Source organism: Ophidiomyces ophidiicola, assembly GCF_022830035.1.
Source record: "Ophidiomyces ophidiicola strain CBS 122913 chromosome Unknown scaffold_19, whole genome shotgun sequence".
Lineage (NCBI taxonomy): Eukaryota > Fungi > Ascomycota > Eurotiomycetes > Onygenales > Onygenaceae > Ophidiomyces > Ophidiomyces ophidiicola.
Window position 1 is genome coordinate 364,770 of NW_026054659.1, and position 16,594 is coordinate 381,363.

General features: G+C 48.0%; 8 protein-coding genes across 8 annotated transcripts; 4 read left to right on the top strand and 4 right to left on the bottom strand.

The window, feature by feature from the left end:
- Positions 1–783: 783 nt before the first annotated feature.
- LOZ57_004618 (uncharacterized protein) lies at positions 784–1,894 on the top strand (the record flags this gene model as incomplete). Its single annotated transcript, XM_049253659.1, has 5 exons — positions 784–941; positions 1,134–1,166; positions 1,227–1,436; positions 1,501–1,660; positions 1,727–1,894. The coding sequence occupies 5 exons, from the start codon at positions 784–786 to the stop codon at positions 1,892–1,894; spliced, it is 729 nt and encodes a 242-aa protein (XP_049107479.1).
- Positions 1,895–2,217: 323 nt separating this feature from the next.
- Positions 2,218–2,820, bottom strand: LOZ57_004619 (uncharacterized protein; the record flags this gene model as incomplete). Its single annotated transcript, XM_049253660.1, has 1 exon — positions 2,218–2,820. The coding sequence occupies one exon, from the start codon at positions 2,818–2,820 to the stop codon at positions 2,218–2,220; it is 603 nt and encodes a 200-aa protein (XP_049107480.1).
- A 375-nt stretch (positions 2,821–3,195) lies between these two features.
- Positions 3,196–4,215, bottom strand: LOZ57_004620 (uncharacterized protein; the record flags this gene model as incomplete). Its single annotated transcript, XM_049253661.1, has 1 exon — positions 3,196–4,215. One exon carries the CDS (start codon positions 4,213–4,215, stop codon positions 3,196–3,198), a length of 1,020 nt encoding a protein of 339 aa, XP_049107481.1.
- Positions 4,216–5,017: 802 nt separating this feature from the next.
- Positions 5,018–5,718, top strand: ORM1 (sphingolipid homeostasis protein orm1; the record flags this gene model as incomplete). Its single annotated transcript, XM_049253662.1, has 3 exons — positions 5,018–5,150; positions 5,234–5,592; positions 5,668–5,718. The coding sequence occupies 3 exons, from the start codon at positions 5,018–5,020 to the stop codon at positions 5,716–5,718; spliced, it is 543 nt and encodes a 180-aa protein (XP_049107482.1).
- A 480-nt stretch (positions 5,719–6,198) lies between these two features.
- On the top strand, positions 6,199–7,958 carry LOZ57_004622 (uncharacterized protein; the record flags this gene model as incomplete). Its single annotated transcript, XM_049253663.1, has 2 exons — positions 6,199–6,280; positions 6,355–7,958. The coding sequence occupies 2 exons, from the start codon at positions 6,199–6,201 to the stop codon at positions 7,956–7,958; spliced, it is 1,686 nt and encodes a 561-aa protein (XP_049107483.1).
- A 579-nt stretch (positions 7,959–8,537) lies between these two features.
- SCP1 (calponin) lies at positions 8,538–10,546 on the bottom strand (the record flags this gene model as incomplete). The annotated part of the gene is made up of 2 exons (XM_049253664.1): positions 8,538–10,311; positions 10,380–10,546. The coding sequence occupies 2 exons, from the start codon at positions 10,544–10,546 to the stop codon at positions 8,538–8,540; spliced, it is 1,941 nt and encodes a 646-aa protein (XP_049107484.1).
- A 307-nt stretch (positions 10,547–10,853) lies between these two features.
- On the top strand, positions 10,854–11,551 carry LOZ57_004624 (uncharacterized protein; the record flags this gene model as incomplete). Its single annotated transcript, XM_049253665.1, has 3 exons — positions 10,854–10,926; positions 10,983–11,099; positions 11,166–11,551. 3 exons carry the CDS (start codon positions 10,854–10,856, stop codon positions 11,549–11,551), a joined length of 576 nt encoding a protein of 191 aa, XP_049107485.1.
- A 2,229-nt stretch (positions 11,552–13,780) lies between these two features.
- On the bottom strand, positions 13,781–15,463 carry LOZ57_004625 (uncharacterized protein; the record flags this gene model as incomplete). The annotated part of the gene is made up of 1 exon (XM_049253666.1): positions 13,781–15,463. One exon carries the CDS (start codon positions 15,461–15,463, stop codon positions 13,781–13,783), a length of 1,683 nt encoding a protein of 560 aa, XP_049107486.1.
- Between the last annotated feature and the right edge of the window lie 1,131 nt (positions 15,464–16,594).

The window sequence follows — 16,594 nt, forward strand, 5'->3', positions numbered from 1 at the left end:
CATAGTACCTGCTGGCGCGCGATGCCTCGTCTTTCTGCTCCGCAAAAGAACATATAAAAAGGCAAAAAAGAACAAAAACTAGTTGCTGACTTACTTGATTTAATGCTTTCTCGCCCCATTTCATGTCAATGATTTGCGTATCTTGTTTAATTTCATCTTTTTTTATTTGTATTGTTGCCTTTATTTTTTTCAGAACTGCTGACCAGCATGATATGACTGATGACCCCGTGCTTCTGTTATTTCTGTTTATTAGCCAATGATCATGATATGTTATTTCATCCTGAAGCATTGGAATGCTGTGAAATATAAACAATCCGGCTAATCGACCTCTACTCTCACTCTCTGATCTTGCATTTCTGGACTTTCTCTTCCATTCCTCTGTATAGCCTTTTAAATGGAAAAAGCTGATAGATAACTCATTGTTTTCATACAAAATATGAAGAAGAGACCATGGAAAATCGCAATAGAATTGTATGGCTGCCTAGTATGCAGTTAGTATTTATAGCAGACGTAATATTTATCTCAAGCTTCGTCACCGATGCTGGTCAATCTTGGGCTTGGCACTGCTTGAACTCTCTCCAGACAACCGGTCGTGGCAACGTAAATTAATAAGATATCCCATCCATTCTAGCATTCAGATCCTGCTCTACCATTCCATATATAAGAACTGTAATGCGCACACCCTTCTACCTGGCCCGTCACCACCTTCGACCGACCAGTCTACAGAAAGTCAACCTCGGCTCATACCGCCACCACCACCCCACCACCACCGTCGCAAGAGCCATGTCTGCTGCTCAACAGCCACAGCTTGAGACTGAGCAGCAACATGGCAAAGTGTCACGCAAGTTTGCGCCGCTGAATCATGAGCTTGGAAGGCGCAATGCGGCGAAGGGGCTGCCGGTGTTGAAAGGTGTGGTGTTTGATGTCGACGGGACATTATGGTAGGTGGTTCTAGCTACTATCTTTTTTGTAGTTATACAATGTAGATGGATGGGTTCAATGTGGAATCTGTGCATTTCTGGCTCAACATTTGCAACTTTAATGAGTGCATGGAGTGTATTGCATTGGCAACGGAACTTCTCTCTTGCATTATCACTTCTACTTTCAGAACACTACTAACCAAAACAATGTAGTCTTCCACAACAATACATGTTCCAAGAAATGCGGTAGGTCTTGTCATACCATTCTGAACCGGGTTAGAGCCCTAACACACGTATGTTCTGTAGCTCCGCCCTTGGTATCGACAAATCAGTGGATATTATCACCCACATCCGTGGTTTACCCTCTCAGGAAGAGCGCGAGGAGGCTGCTGCCAAAATCCAGGCCATTGAGCGTTCTGCCATGGTGAAGCAAACGCCCCAACCCGGCCTTGTCGAGCTCATGGATTATCTTCACTCCAAAGGATTGAGACGGGCACTATGCACTCGTAATTTTGAGTATGGCCTCTTTTTCAATTACCAGCATATGAGTTCCGGGTAAAAGAAATCTGACACTTTCAAGGACACCCGTAACCCATCTTCTAACAACGCATCTGCCCACCCATGTCTTTCACCCAATTGTGACACGAGATACTCCCGATTTAATGCCAAAGCCGGATCCGGCTGGAATTTTGCATATCGCTGAGAGCTGGGGGCTGCAGAATGCGGATGACTTAATCATGGTAAGTTAAGGCTCCATTGTGTTTTGGAATGTGGGTCAGAAAGAATAACGGGAGACGACACTTTAGGTGGGGGATAGTTTAGACGACATGACCGCGGGGCGTAAAGCAGGGGCAGCTACAGTGCTGTTGTTAAATGATCACAATCAGCCACTCAAAGAACATGATCACACGGACTTGTGGATAGAGCAATTGGACGAGTTGGTCAATGTTTTGGAGAACGGCTTTCTGTCCTAAGATCTCTAAAAATTAGAGGTTTAGTAGACTAGTGATGTTTGAAAAGATGCGAATATACCGATACTCTTGTATGCAGGTTCATTTATATAGGAGGAGTTAGTGAGTGATTGGGCATCGGAAAATATTCAAGTAGCTCATCATCAAAAGCTGTGGCGCTTAAAATCAATCAGCACGTAGCATGGGCCGTGCTTTTGATCCAATAAGCATAGATAGATACTCAAGCTTAGCAACCATCAAGAGTGGCTGAGAATGCCGTTGAAAAATCGGCCATTCCAGCCGCTGACACAACAGATAATACATTAAAAATATCTTTTCATCGGGTTTCAGAGTCTATGTTTGTCCCATGCCCGTTTCGCATCACTAGGCATAGGCCGGTACACATCTCTGTTATCAGACTTTCCTCTTCCGCGACCTGGAGGACCTCTCCTATTTTTGTTGGAGCCTCCTCTAGATGATGATGGGGGCGGTCTGCCCCGTCCGCGCGGTGGTGATCTAGCAGGCGCGCGGCCACCATTTCTCTGCCGTGGTGGATAAATATCGGGTGATAAGGAACGTAGCCGGTTGTTACGATTAGGGTAGGGATCACGATCACGATATTTGCGTCGATAATCGTGTGGTACATATTTGTCACTGGTGTTGATTTCTTGGCGATTTGGATTACTGTCGAGGTTTCTCCCTCGACCAATCCCGCTACCAACTCGAATTTGAGAGCGTTGTGGCTGTTTTGGATTCCAGCGAGAAGACCCAACAAATTCCCCATCATTATCGTCAGATTCCACAAATTCATTAGCTCGCCCTTTTATGCGCAAGCCAGTAAGCTGTTCGTCTCTACCTTTATTATCCTTGTCACCTGGAATAAGTTTACCACTGAGATCGGAAATCATAGACGGATCAATTGTGTTTAAAGTCCAGGAAGAAGATTCCATTGGAAATGAGCGAGATGGGCAGTCACCCAAAAGGTGTTGCTTGCTTGTGCAAAAACTGCAACATACGGAAATGAAGATCTGACTTAGACTCAAACCACCTTTAGGGACTTTCCAAAGTAGATCACATTCGCTTTCGATATGCTGATGGGAGCCACAGAAATCACAAGGAGTTTCGGAGGGCAGCCCCTTGAGCAAAGAGTTACAAGCGTCTTCATCATGACCCCGTTTCCTGCATCTTTGGCATCGCCTCCAAGAAGGACAGAATCTGCTTTCATGGCAATTCCATGCACCACAATGTTTGCACTGCTTTCGGTTAATTCAAAATACATCAAATATACCGGGAGTATAGTGTCAAGGAAACAAACAAAATTGGAGTCAGGGAATTCTTACTTCTTTATAAGGGCAGACTTCCGCAAGATGTCCCTCCGTCATGCAATCAGTGCATCTAATTGGTAAATTGAGATTGACATCTTTAGGATTCGCGTTGTAATAAATAAAATGCAACTGGATATCGCGATCTTCGTTTGACAGGTCACCTAGAATATAGGGAGCGGAAGGATATCTAGAATGAAAAGTTTCAACAGCTTCAACTTTTGCATTGCTGCTTTGTGGACGTATGGCTGCGGCCTCTAGAGATGTTTGCTGGTGATCTAGTACAGCATCGTGCTCTCGATCGTCAAGTCCATTTGCAAAAGGCTCGGATGCCCCTTTGATTCTTAACTCTTGTGTAGTGTCATTAATGTCTGAGGCGTTTTGATTTGAGGAGCTCAGGTTAAGTAGGATAGCATTGTCGGCATCTGCATCGGTTTCGAGCTCGGAATCGTCAGATACCACGATAGGGTGGCTCTGGTTATCGCTTATCCCATTTGATATTTGGATACCAAGGCCTCTTGGTTTTGATTCAACCATATTGGCATTTCCCGGGTCGGAGACTGAAGCACTTCGGCTATGCCAGAATGCCCCATTGACGGTGTCGAAGGAGCCTGGTATGGATGCGGATATGGCTCCAGACCCGCGAAGACTGGTTCTTATGGCGCCCCTAGCAACGTTATTCCAATTAACTGCCGCCTGTGCTCTTTCATTGGGCATCGGCTTCACCAAAGTCAGTTCTGGCTCAGCCTGCGAATCGTCACTTTCACTGGTATCTGAAGACTGAGTTGGGCTGCTGCCAGATTCTTCATCGATGGGCAGCGACGTGGTCGTAAATGTAGCGCCTTGCGGCACGAAGTCTTGCGGATTCTGGTGGCCAAGTCTCGAGTTTCTTGCGGAGCGACGCGCTCTCGCGAACTGCGACGACGGTTTCGTTATGCGATTGGACCGCTGGTTGGATCGAGGGCCGACGGCGGCGGTACGCGAGTCATCGGCGCTCTCATTTTCCTGGTCACAGCCAGGCATAGCAGGGTAGAAGAGCAGCAGTACAATTGACACGGATGCAGCGCGTCGTCGTCGTCGTTGTCGTTCCTTGTGTGCGGTTCTCGATCGACGGTTCAAGCTTCGCTGAGTCATCAATCCGGCCTAGCGCCCGTGGATGACGACTGAGCTCGTTCGCTGCGATTTCTCGCTTTCTCGCTCCTCAATCTCGCCTGCTTGTCTTCTCCAGCCCACCGCCCGCATTCCCGCTGTGACCAGCTTCTATTTCCTTTGTCTACCTTGTGATTTGATTCTTATTATATCTTACTCTGCTGGGGCATGCATACCTGATTTGATGTCCCGTGCCAGATATCTCTGCGACGTGCAGCATAGTATATACATCCCACGAATATCCTCTGCTGGTGCACAGGAACACCTCCCTTAGCTACATATTACCTGTGATAAATATCTCTTCATTTAAATTCACGGCTCTGTGCTCATCCCTGCCTGTGGGCTTCCATTTCCTTAGCTTCTCTTCACTGCAATCGCTTCTGCTCTATTTACAACCATTCCCAATAGAGCTGATTCGTCGTTCTGCTTACAGCAGCCATTTGGTCGTTCAGCATATATAAAGCCAGCTGTGCTGTGCAAATCTCTCTCTTCCTTTTTCTCCCTCCTCGCTCATACACGCACCCCCTTTTGTTCTCTGTGCACTGTCCTTTCTCTAAAAGGACACCACAACACCGCCAAACTGTCTCCTCTGCTCGTTCCTCGGACCTCCTCCTTCGCAACCGATCTCGATTCCGGTCAGTCAAAGTCGACAAATCTTCTCTCACCAGACGCCGCAATGTCTCAAACCAAGGCTGGGCGCAGACGACGTTCGAGTAGCATCATCTACCAGGAACCGCAGGAGTCCATCGAACATAAGAGTGATCAAGCAGCCTTACCAAATTTGAATGCCAACTGGGTGAACGCGAAAGGTAAGTAAAGCTTCGATGTCGACGCGTCTTGTTGTGAGTGGGGTTGTATTTTAGTTGAACTAACGTGTCATCTTTCTCTTCAGGCGCCTGGACCATCCACTTCGTCCTCATTATCGCCCTTAAAATATTTTACGACATTATCCCAGGAGTTTCCCAGGAGACGTCATGGACGCTCACAAACATTACCTATATGTTTTGCTCCTTTCTCATGTTTCACTGGGTCCGAGGTGTTCCTTTCGAGTTCAACGCCGGTGCCTATGATAACCTCAATATGTGGGAACAAATCGACAATGGTGATCAGTACACTCCTGCGAAGAAATTCCTGCTCAGTGTGCCAATTATTTTGTTCCTGCTGAGCACCCACTACACACATTACGATTTGACTTATTTTATCATCAACTTTTTGGCTGTGTTGGGCGTGGTGATCCCCAAACTTCCAATTGTAAGGGTTCCTTTCTTATCGTGCAGTTTATGTTTCGTCAAGTAGGCCGCGCCCGTTTCTAATCTATCTTTGCAGTCTCATCGCATGCGGATCGGTTGGTTTGTGGATGACATAGATGATTCTTAGTCTTCTGGAGCATCTAGGCGCAACAGCTATTCGTTTTTCATTGGGAGGGCTAAGACATCACTTGCTTAATTTTGAAATCTTGCGTCGGCTGCAGCGATATTTCGTAGTTGACATCTCTTGTCTCACGCCGCTGTCTATCCTACTGTTTTCTTAACAATATTGAGATAGAAAAAAGCGGGCTTACAACTTAATTGTCATTCATTTTCACTGCGTAGAGCTTCCTAGACCGTAAGCCCTTGCTATTCAAGATGCTGGCTTCCCTTTCTCTTCCTTTCTCTTGTGGGTGCAATGGCCGCGATATGCCAAGAAACACGGGTGACGCGCTAAACCGCGCAGCTTAATTGATTTTGAGTTGAACCGCGTTTTGATATGCAGATGTGTTTGTTACCCATCAACTGGATGTGAAATCCGAACCAAGAGGAAGTAATCGCCGATATGAACCTCCCACCTTAGCCAGCCGTGACGGCACAATCAACACCCATGGCGCGTCCCTACCGGCCTGTGAAGCCGATCCCGTTTGAGCTACGGCAACACTGTGGTATCTACTTCGAAGAACAGTTGCGTTCGTTTGCTCCCAATCTCTCCCGTCCCCGGAAGCTGTACTGACATCTTTCTCTCATCGAATACAATTTCTAGATTGCCATGCACTAAATTTACTCCTAAGTCTCGTATACTCCGGCACCGCTGCGTCAAGTGCCGCCTTCATTCCACCGCCAGAGTTCCTCGCGCTTGCTGCTACCTTCATCGTACATCCATCAACGACCACCCGTGCAAAATCGAAGGAAAAACAACAGGCTGCCAATCTATCTCTGCAGTTACTCAGTCTAGTCAACTCTTTGGTAGGGCCGATCGGTGCGAAATTCGGGATAGCATTTACGTTTACTCATTTTTCGACATCGCGATCCGGCGCAAAACGATCAATTGATAATTTTGACGGTGCGTCAGACGAGATAGAAACTCTCAATTTTGAGCTTGCCCAACGTGGGTCGTTATGGTCTCGTGCGGGGGATTTTTGGCACATCGTTGGCTGGGCGTTTAATTGTGCGGTCTTGCATCCGAATCGGTGGCCAAGATGGAAATTACTTCTGGAGTTCATATGTGACATGCTTGAGGCCGACTGGAGGGATAGGCTGCAACAGGGTAAAAATCTAAAAGATTATGGTACGAAAGCTGAAATACTTCGGGGTAGTATCATTTATAAATGGTTAGAGACGACGTCGTCTGGTGTTTCCAGTAGGGACAGGAGAATTATGAGAGCGATTTTTGCGGATGGAGCGTCCAACTCAGTGAACGAGTTCCGGGAGGTGTTTCATAACGAGCTGAAAGAGCTACAAAAGGAGAATAGCTTTTCACAAAAAAGGGACGTTGTTGTGAACATCGATGAGGACATATACGGAGACTACTTAGATCGAGACGTTGATGACGATGAGGAAGAGAGTGATTCCCCTCCAACTATAGGGGGAGAATTGCCCTCTCGCCCTAAGAGGCAACGGAGAGCGAGAGTGAAAAACTCTGGTGCCATCGATGTTGACCGGAATCACGATCTATTGAATATGTCTTGTTCAGACAATATTGCTCTGCTAGGCGATTTAGAGTGCCTTTCGCTTCGTCAACGTCTTCTTGCAATTATATCTGCCGTCTCAGCGGCCATTCCAGATGATTTTATGCACATTGAGCAACTTTACCACCTTATGGTAGAATTTATCCTTCCTCTCCCGCTACCGATATTCCAACTCTTCGTCTCACCCTCTGTTCTTCTTAATTTCCCTGTCGATGCACAAGTAACACTATGCGAAATGTTGCTTGAACGACTCCGTGAAAATAAAAAGCTTTTTTCCCAAGGGCCATCAGTTTTCAATCAGTCCAAACTTGAGCTATATCTACCTCTCACAGCGAACAACGCCGATGTCTTTGACAACACCAGGGTATCCATATTGCTCGAATCTGCTATCCGCCTGCTATCTATTAATGGATTGCTACGTGTAACCCCGTCCTTTAAACAGGCGCTTAATGTCGGTATTGACGCGAGAGGCGAGAAAGCTCAAAGCGACACGAAAAAAGGCCAGAATCGATTGAAAGCGGAGGAGCTGGCATGGACGTGGCTGATCGAGAGCGGGGAACGGTTGGCGTACCTTACTGAAGAAGTTTTTGAAGAGGAAGTAGAGCCCCTACGCGCTTCCTCAGCCTTGCGCAGCAAAAAGAAAATAAAAGATGATACATTGGGATTTTTTCATGTCTGAGTTAGATAAATGCAGTTTTGTCCAGCTTCTAATTGAAACCCACGTTGGCAGTATGGACTACAGGAAAATCGGTGCATCAAAGGTGTCAGTTCGGCGTTGATGGTTTTACCCTTCGCCATGTTATGCTATGTGGCTTTGAAGGTCTTGACTAAAGATCGTTTATAAAGCTACTCCTCAGATATCAATTAACTAGGTTCTACCTCATGAAACAATACATTTCTGCTGCGGGTGATTATAATACATCCGGAATAAAACCATATCGCATAATATCTTTATAGAGTCCGCAATATTCTGAATAACATTATTTGCTGAGAGATATAACTGGGAGCAAAAGCGGTCGCACGCTAGCTACCGAGCGAAAAGGATTGAAGTCAGTTAAATTGTGCTGAAAACAGGAAAAAATGTAAGAAGTTAAAAGATAGTCTAGAAATATCCGGAATAAACCCCGAACAGTCCAAAAAGTAATATCAAATCCTCCATCGCCAGTGGTATCAACCGTAACTGCCACCCGCTCACGCAAAGCAAAACTCAAGAAAAGGGCAAAGGAAAAAAAGGCATGCCTATTTGTAAAACGAAAGGTCAGCGAGGGGGTCGCGGCCCGATAATCTGCCTTCTTGCCCCAAATCCAATTCCCGTCGCGCCCCTATTTTGATTGTCTCCACCGATATATCCATACTGATTGACATCCCAGCCTCCTTCGCCAGGTCCGGTGCCTGCCGAGTTGACACCCTGCTTCACGGCATCTGTGGTGCGTTTCTGGTTTTCTTCCCACTCACGCTGGCGTTCACGTTCACGTTCCATTTCTCGCTCCAGAAGAGACTTGGACGCCCAGCCACCAGCACGTGTCTTTTGGGTTGAGGCGATACGACGATGGTTTTCTTCGTCAACCTCGCGTTCAGTGGAGAATTCGGGGGGCCTGTGGGAGGTCGGCTGAGTAGGCTGAGGTGCTGGATTTGTGGCAAGGAATCGGTCTGTCCGAGTCTTGGGGTAATTTGATGGATCTGGCAGCGGTCGTGGGGACAATGGCGGCTCTGGCAGAGAGCGCGGCGGTAGACTCGGTGGCGGTGGTGATGGTTCAATTTGTTCAAGCCGGTTATCTTGATTCGCTTGCCATTCCGATCGAAGTAGTCTACGTTCTTCTTCTTGAGACGTAAGGTCGAAGCTGGGCTTTGCGGGCTTGGGGGGAAGAGCACGGCCACGGGTGGCGCTTGTTTGGGAAACTTGACTTGTATTTGATACTTGTCGTGAACGGCTAAATTCCTGGCGCTCGCGTTCGTACTGTCTCTCCCTTTGTTTGGCGAGTTCGAGTTCTCTCTCTAGAGCCTGTATGCGTTCCCTTTCTGGGGTTGGCATAGACTCTCCAGGAGAGGAACCGCGCTCCAGTCGCTGGCTAGCCTGGTATTGACTCAGGAATTGGCCGTTTAAGCGCGAATCTGCAAGCTCGCGTTTTCGTTGTCGTTCTTTTTCCAGTTTCTCTTCCGCTTCTCTTTCTTCCAGCTGGCGGCGACGGTCCTCTTCTTCCCACTGTCGTTGTTCGTCCGCCCATCGTTTCTTTTCCTCTTCGGCGGCAATTCGCTCCTTTTCCCTCAGTTTTCTTGTCTCTTCTTCCCATCTCTGTTCCTCTTCCTCCCTTGCTTGTTGTTCCTCAATCCCACGTTGTCGTTCGGCTTTTTCAATTTCTCTCCTTTGTTTTTCTTCTTGCTCAGCAGCCTCTCTTCTCATTTTTTCTTTTTGTGCTAAACTGGGTACAGTTGGTGCCTGGGAAGTAATTTGTCGCCTTGCACCAAAGCTGATCCCAAGATTTCCTTGACTGGCACCTCCCATATATCCATACTGGTGAATATTCCAGGCTGGGGCAGTGGTTGATTCGTCTGCTTTGTTGCTCCAAGTGCTCACAGCCAGTCTCGGTGACCTGGGAGATGCTGGTGATGCAGGGCTCGGTTTTTCAGGGCTGGACCGTCCCGAAATAGGATTAAATGTTCTCGATCCTGACTCACTAATACTACTAATTCCACTCATCCTATTGTAGGAGGTCATGCCTTTGAAGCCTCCTTGGCTGGAGCCGCTAAGCTGGGGGCTGACAAACCCACTCTTGACTTTTCCAATTGCCCGCGGGAACTTCGCTGGTTCGAGAGCATTTGCACGGCGACTGAAGGCAACAAGGCACTGTAGAACTTGAGCGGGATCCTTTGATTCGTAGAGGTCAACAGTAAGGAAAACATCATGGGGTTGCAGATTTAGCGGGGCCATCTGGCAAGCATGGAGGAAGTGGGATATGTTCTCCATCTGAACAAAGGGCATTTTTGAGGCCTTATACTTGACTCCGGGAGACCCAACAGCGAGATTAAGAAGTCTAGTAACAGTGTAATAATCAGTAAACTGGGTCTTGTTGTAGTACTGAAGCCGGCGCAATAGGCTTACCGGCAGAGAACGACTCCATCTTTCAAGGCTTCCAAGAGGTCGCCGGAAGGCAGGCTTTCCCGCAAAACCTCTTCGATCCAGCCGCGCACTTCATTTGCAGCCTGAGGCGTGTATCGTGAGAGACGTAGATTCTTCAGGTCCTTATCTAGCGAGGTGACGGACGCCATGTCGGCGAGGGTGATTGTGGAGGGTTGATGGACCGCGGGGAATGCTGGGCGACGTCACAGAGGCCGAGAAGCCCCCTGAGCCAGCCAGACGGACGAAAAGCGATCTGACACGATAGAGTCACAGCAGTGAACAACAACAAGTTGGCCAACAGTGGATGGTTTGTTTTGATTCCGCCGTTTCACGACACGAGATGATCCGGTGGCTGATTTATTGAATGCTTGGGTTGCAAGCGCGGACTAATTTGGCGCGTTTGGCCGTGCTAATAACTAACTTAGTTGAACCGCAACGTCGTGATATCCGCACAGCATGAGCCCCGTCAATAGCCTCTGGTTCAAGTGGAAGAGCCTGCGGCTGCCGTGGAGGAGGTTCTTCCTTGTTGGTATAGCCCCCGTCCCCAATTTTGTCGATGAAACTGGGCTCTGACGCAAATCTCAGGTAGGGATCTTGCAGGCAATACCTTTTGGGAGTTCAAAGACTCTGTCAACTCCTCTCGACTGCGCCGGATTGTGAGATACAACCCCAAGACCCATTATGCTGACGTCAAGGTGTCGCGTAAGCTCTATACGAAGCCTATTACTCTATGACCGGTTGGGATGGCTAACTCAACCCTCTTCGCAGCGCAATGGCATCAGTGGCTACGACATGTTCGGCCGGAACCACCGTCGATAGAAGAACAACAGCACGAACTCCTCAGACAAGAACAAATCAAATACTTGGCGGAACTGGCTGATGGACGTTGGGCAAGTAAACCATCGTATCTAGACCGGCCGCAGGAGCAGCAGTCAAGCCCTGCGGTACAATCGCAGCGTCCAGCGTCTCACGCTGGGCCAACGCCCACAGCTGAGCAGGCCGGTGTGCGCTCAGCAATTGGTAGCGAAACAGAACTTGAAGCTCAAGGAACGAAAAAGAAGGGAAAGCCTGCCAATCCGTGGGAGCGAAATACTGCTGCGCCTGGCGAAAACTGGCAGCCAGAAGCCTGGTCGCCTTCTGCTGCAAAAAGATAGGAAATTGCTCAAAGGCCTATGGAAAACTTGAGATCTGTATCAATCAACTGATGCTCGGCCCAGTTCCCATCAACCAACTCAGAAATATTCTCCAATTCTCTTATCAAGATGCTCTATGCTGACCAATGTTTTGAAGATGGACGATGTACCTACATACGATGGCATCTAACATGGATTCTAAGGAACTCCTCTCATGAATTTTTGATCTTGTTGTTCCATATCCGCACTTTCTGTGTTCAATTTAACTCTGTGCCATGTTGTACGATAGTGTCCTAAACGAAATTTCCCTTAATTCCTACAGACCAGTGTTTTGATACCCACTTTCAACATTTAGCTGAATGAACGCAGGGTCCATGATATCAATCTTCAACCTGTTACAAGCCAGTCGCTAGCGACTCGCGGAACGCACGGCATGGCATTGGCGACAAAGGAAAGCCGTTCTCAAAAGCTTGCACCCATGATCTGGGGCCAGAAATCTCGGCCATACCGTGGGGCCAAAGTTCGGCACTGAAAATCGGGAATTATCTAGCCAAGCCGAATTAGATGCTGCGTGTTGGGAAATGGTAGGATGTATGTGCCGGTTTCTATCCGTATTGTCATCCTTTATCAGTAGGACAACGATTTACGATACCCTCGGTTTTTCTTAACCTTTCATTTCGGTACTTGCTCCGGACAAAAACAGAACCTTGGGGGCCCATTCAACTACTACGCAGGTCTGCCGTTGCCGTTTTATCAAATGCCGAGAGCATAAGACCCTTCCCGTGTTATCCGGATGTTTTATTCTTCCACTTTTGAGGTCATGCAGTGTATCTGAACTGCATTGCTTGCCACTCAAGCATAGGGGTTGGATCGCCACCTATCACATACTGTTGGCCCTGTACACATGGCCATGGATTGCGGTACCAAATGTTACTTGAGGTTTGCCCCCAAATAAGTGTCAATGCGCTGCTGTTGGACGTTAGATTATTAGAAGTGCAGGGCGGGGGAGGCTCGGGCGTGACGGGATGGCTTTCTGCATTTGCCATGATATAGCACAGGGTGGCTGCATGTTCCAACGGGGCTCTTGTGGAACGACCCACAGCTCGGCGAGATGTCAAAAATGGGGCAGCCGGCCATGCCCGCGGGTAGTTCATCTTGACCCGTAGCCCTTCTAATCTCTGGCCTGTGCCGTGGCATTGGGGCCAACTGGTTCACGGGCTTTTTAGCGATGTGCATATCTTGATGCAGGCGCCAATATCGGTACCGTTTCAGCAAAAAAGAGATATTTATAGCCACGAATCATAACGTGAAAGAAGGGTGCATATCAAGAAACAAGGCGACATTCGGGCTTCCTTCAAGCAAGGCTTCCCAGTCCCTCTTTGCCTATGCATGCATACCCAAGGCATGTGCTATGCATGCACTCACAGGCAGAGCATGGCCCATTTATCGTGAAAGTGGAGCTGAATGGCGCTTTCTCCGGCAGTAAAGTACATATATATATTTGCACAGACGGAGTACTCCGTGCGTGCATGACAGTTGATATCTGACCTTTTCACTCCCCCTCCTTCTGAGACCGGCAGTAACCTAACATGCGCGACTAAACCCCCTCGGTTTCTTATAGAGTAGTTACACATTTCCCTGTGCGTGCTGTTCACCTCTGCCTGTTCTCCAACATCTTTTGTCTCACAAGCAGTGAGTGACTCACCAACTATGCAGATACTGAGACTGGATAGTGGTGTAAATATTACTTTGCACTACAAGAAAGAAAGGAAACATTGCCCGACTAGACACCACGGGGGGATTGTTTCCTTGGTGCGACTTCGATAGTCTGTCGGTAATTTGGGTGTTACAGGGCATCATTGGCGTTGGCTAGAATGGTTTCATGTATTTATTTGTTATTCAGTTTTTTATTAGAAATTGGTAGGAAATTCCCAGCATAACTCTCTCGAGTATTAAGTGCCGCTCTCTAGTTAGTTTGTAGCCAGCATAACAACAAGAACCGACGGTGTAAATATTGTGTAAGAATAGAGGGAAGGAATGTAGCTCTGGAAAAGGGCTCTGTATACATACATACGAATTATCGCCGTGCTAATCACTCAGTCAAAAGGAGGCTCCTATAAGATCTTTGGGCCTAAGGCGAAATTTGTACAGTGTTCCCAGCGAACACCATGGTCCCGCGCATTCCACTTGTAACATGCATCCTGTTTCCTTTCAAAATTATCCGCGCCTAAGAGTTGACCCTGAAAATATCTAACTGAGGACCGTCTTTAGTCCTTCAACATCACCTCCACACATTTGGACGGCCTTTATCGCGTTACTAGTAAATAATTCTCTCTTTTCTCGCGCCTCTTGTTCCCGCCTAGCCTTAGTCTTGGAACTGCCGCTTGGTGCAACCCCTGTGAGTAGCTTATGGCTATCATTGGGAGTTAAATTCACAAAAGAAATGTCAACCGGACTTTTGTTCATGTTGGTGGTATTGGTGGGAGTATGCGTTGGTATTGCTTTGCCAGCCTTGGGAACTGATGGGGGTTTGCGTGGATGCGTTCGTCGTTGAAAGCTAGTACTATGGCGGCGAGAGTTAGATGGACGATGGAGGTTTTTGTGAACATGTGTCACTCGATTAGCTGCCATAGTGGGTTGTGTTACGACTGGCGAGAATGAAGGCGCATGCGATGGTGGAGTCGAGTAGTGAAGCGGATCGAAATGCGACGATCGGGGGAGAGGGTCAACTTCAAGTGGGTACGATTGGCCAGCAGAAGGTGCTGGGCAGGAAGGTGGTGAGATACGCATAGTAGAGACAGATACGGGAGACATTTCAGTGCGATGGTCGACATGGATAGCTAAGCCATTCTCCTGGACCGGGCCGACAGCGTGGCTCATGCGATTCTGGAGTCGTTGGGGAATGGGTGCCATGAATGCAGTCGGATAGCTAATATGACCGTAGGGTGGGATGCTCCTATTCGGCAAGGAGGAAAGATTCCACAACGATTGATCTTCCAGAGGAGGGTGATCAGAAGAAGAGTAGGAATACATTGAGGCATCAAGCGAGTGAGAAGGCCATGGATTTGGACCCGGATCTGATTGAGACCGTATGATCCCTGGGGGCGAGATACTTGGTGAAGACGTGGATCCTTCTAAGTAGCGCGGGCACGGTTCAGCACAAACAGTGGGTGCCGTCGAGTGTTCGGTTTGAGAAACGATGCCGGTACCGTATTGGGTTGCTGGTATGTGCGCTGGAATGGGTTGCCCGCAGCCTCGGTGTGGTTCAACCGCTGGAGTGATGTAATCCCGCTGAACTGATATCGAGGGTGCCGGTGGGAGCGAGATAGGGTCGTGAGCCGTAAGAAAATTATATGGGGGGAAACGGTTGTGCCAGTGCTCTTGATAAGCCATTGCAAGACTGCGACGCTGTGGTGAGTATGTCAACTCAGAGGGAGATGCCTGTTTTCGAATCGAATCAACATCGTCAGCTAGTTTATGATCCGAGGCCTGAATTGCAGGCGGATCCTCGTACTTGTATGCAGCCCGTTGGCGGAATATCGAAGAAGATCGTGAAACCAATTTCTTTCGATCTCCAAATAGAAATTCAGAGTGGGTGTTATGGTAATCACCTTCCTCCAATCCGTTAGCACTGTCAAAGGCCTCCAACGTGTCCGAACATAGTATTTCCGCAGTTTGAAGGTTTGAAAGATCACTCCAATGTCGGAGTGAAGGCTCGCCCTCCTTCGGCGTCAACGACAGGCCTGCATGAAAGGAGTCATCCAAAGCACATGATAACGGTGCTTCTTTGTTATTATTAATACTGAATGCCGGCGTGTAGGCACATTCACTGAAAGTTCCCCGCAACGAATCCTCCGGTGGGTAGGCAGCAGTTTGCTGATCTTTACCTTCCGCTTTCGTCGGGTGTTGCACTGGGCGGGGGGCAATGATCATGGCGAGTAAAGATGATTGGGCAGGAGAGTACAGAACTTCAACTAACTGAGGGCTGAGGATAGCAAGAGGTTTAAGGCAATAGAGGCAGAGACGAGCGGGTTGAACACGACGAGTTGACTTGATTCACCGCGAGAAGAAGGCAAATTTATGGAGCTTAGGGAAAATACAGTGCAAAATAACGACAAGAGCCAACCGATGAATTTCTAAAGGAAATAAACCACAGAGGGGGCGAGCCCGACAAAATTCCAGTTACTTGTGAGCACGCCCGCGAGAATTCGAGCCCTCGAAGTGAAAAATCGGACTTGACAAATCTCCACTGGTGTGCCGCTAATTTGCAGCGCGCAGAGAAGTCGCGAACAATGCGCAACTTACGGCTGGGAAGATCAGTAGCCGATGCCGTCAGAAACTGACGGTGAATGGAAGAGATGAAGGAAGCTGAAGAATAAGATGAAAGCCGAAGGAGGAAGTTGAAAAGACGACACCGGTCCTGAAACAGGATATATCTGCAGGATTAGAAACCGTTGAGGGTGTCGGCATGCTCCTTAGGCACATGGGGAACAAAGAGTTACCAAAAAGAAACCCAGGAATGAACAAAGACGTCAGCAAAATTTAAAGGTTTTATCACAGCACATGACTGTTTCTCTCTATATCGTATAGTTTGGGGGGAAAACCAAAGAAAATTAATGAATCTTATTTAGAAGCCAGACATGCGGCCCCTGCTGTTGTACGAGACCAGTCCAAAATATTGAAAGAATAAAAGAAAGCCAGCAATGCCCTAAACACTAAAACCGTACGGAGTACCGTGCACCACAGCCCCCGAAACTAAAGGTGAACCCGAGAGTATGGGACGAACGAGAAGTCTGGCTTGACAATGATAACATATATTAGAAGCTAATATAAGTCAAAAACTAGAAACTGACTCTCAAAAGGCCGCAGAGGGCGAGGGAGCGAGCTTTGTTTGACCACACCAGGAAGGGTATGTTGCGAACCATGGCTGGAGATTAAAGTCTCTTGTAGGGAGGCCCGTTGGGCTGACAGGATTGACAAGTCAGTATAAGTCGATTGGCATTTTCTCCGAACCATGCAGCTCCCCTGTTGAGCAACAGGCTCAACAGCAACAAGTAGACTTGG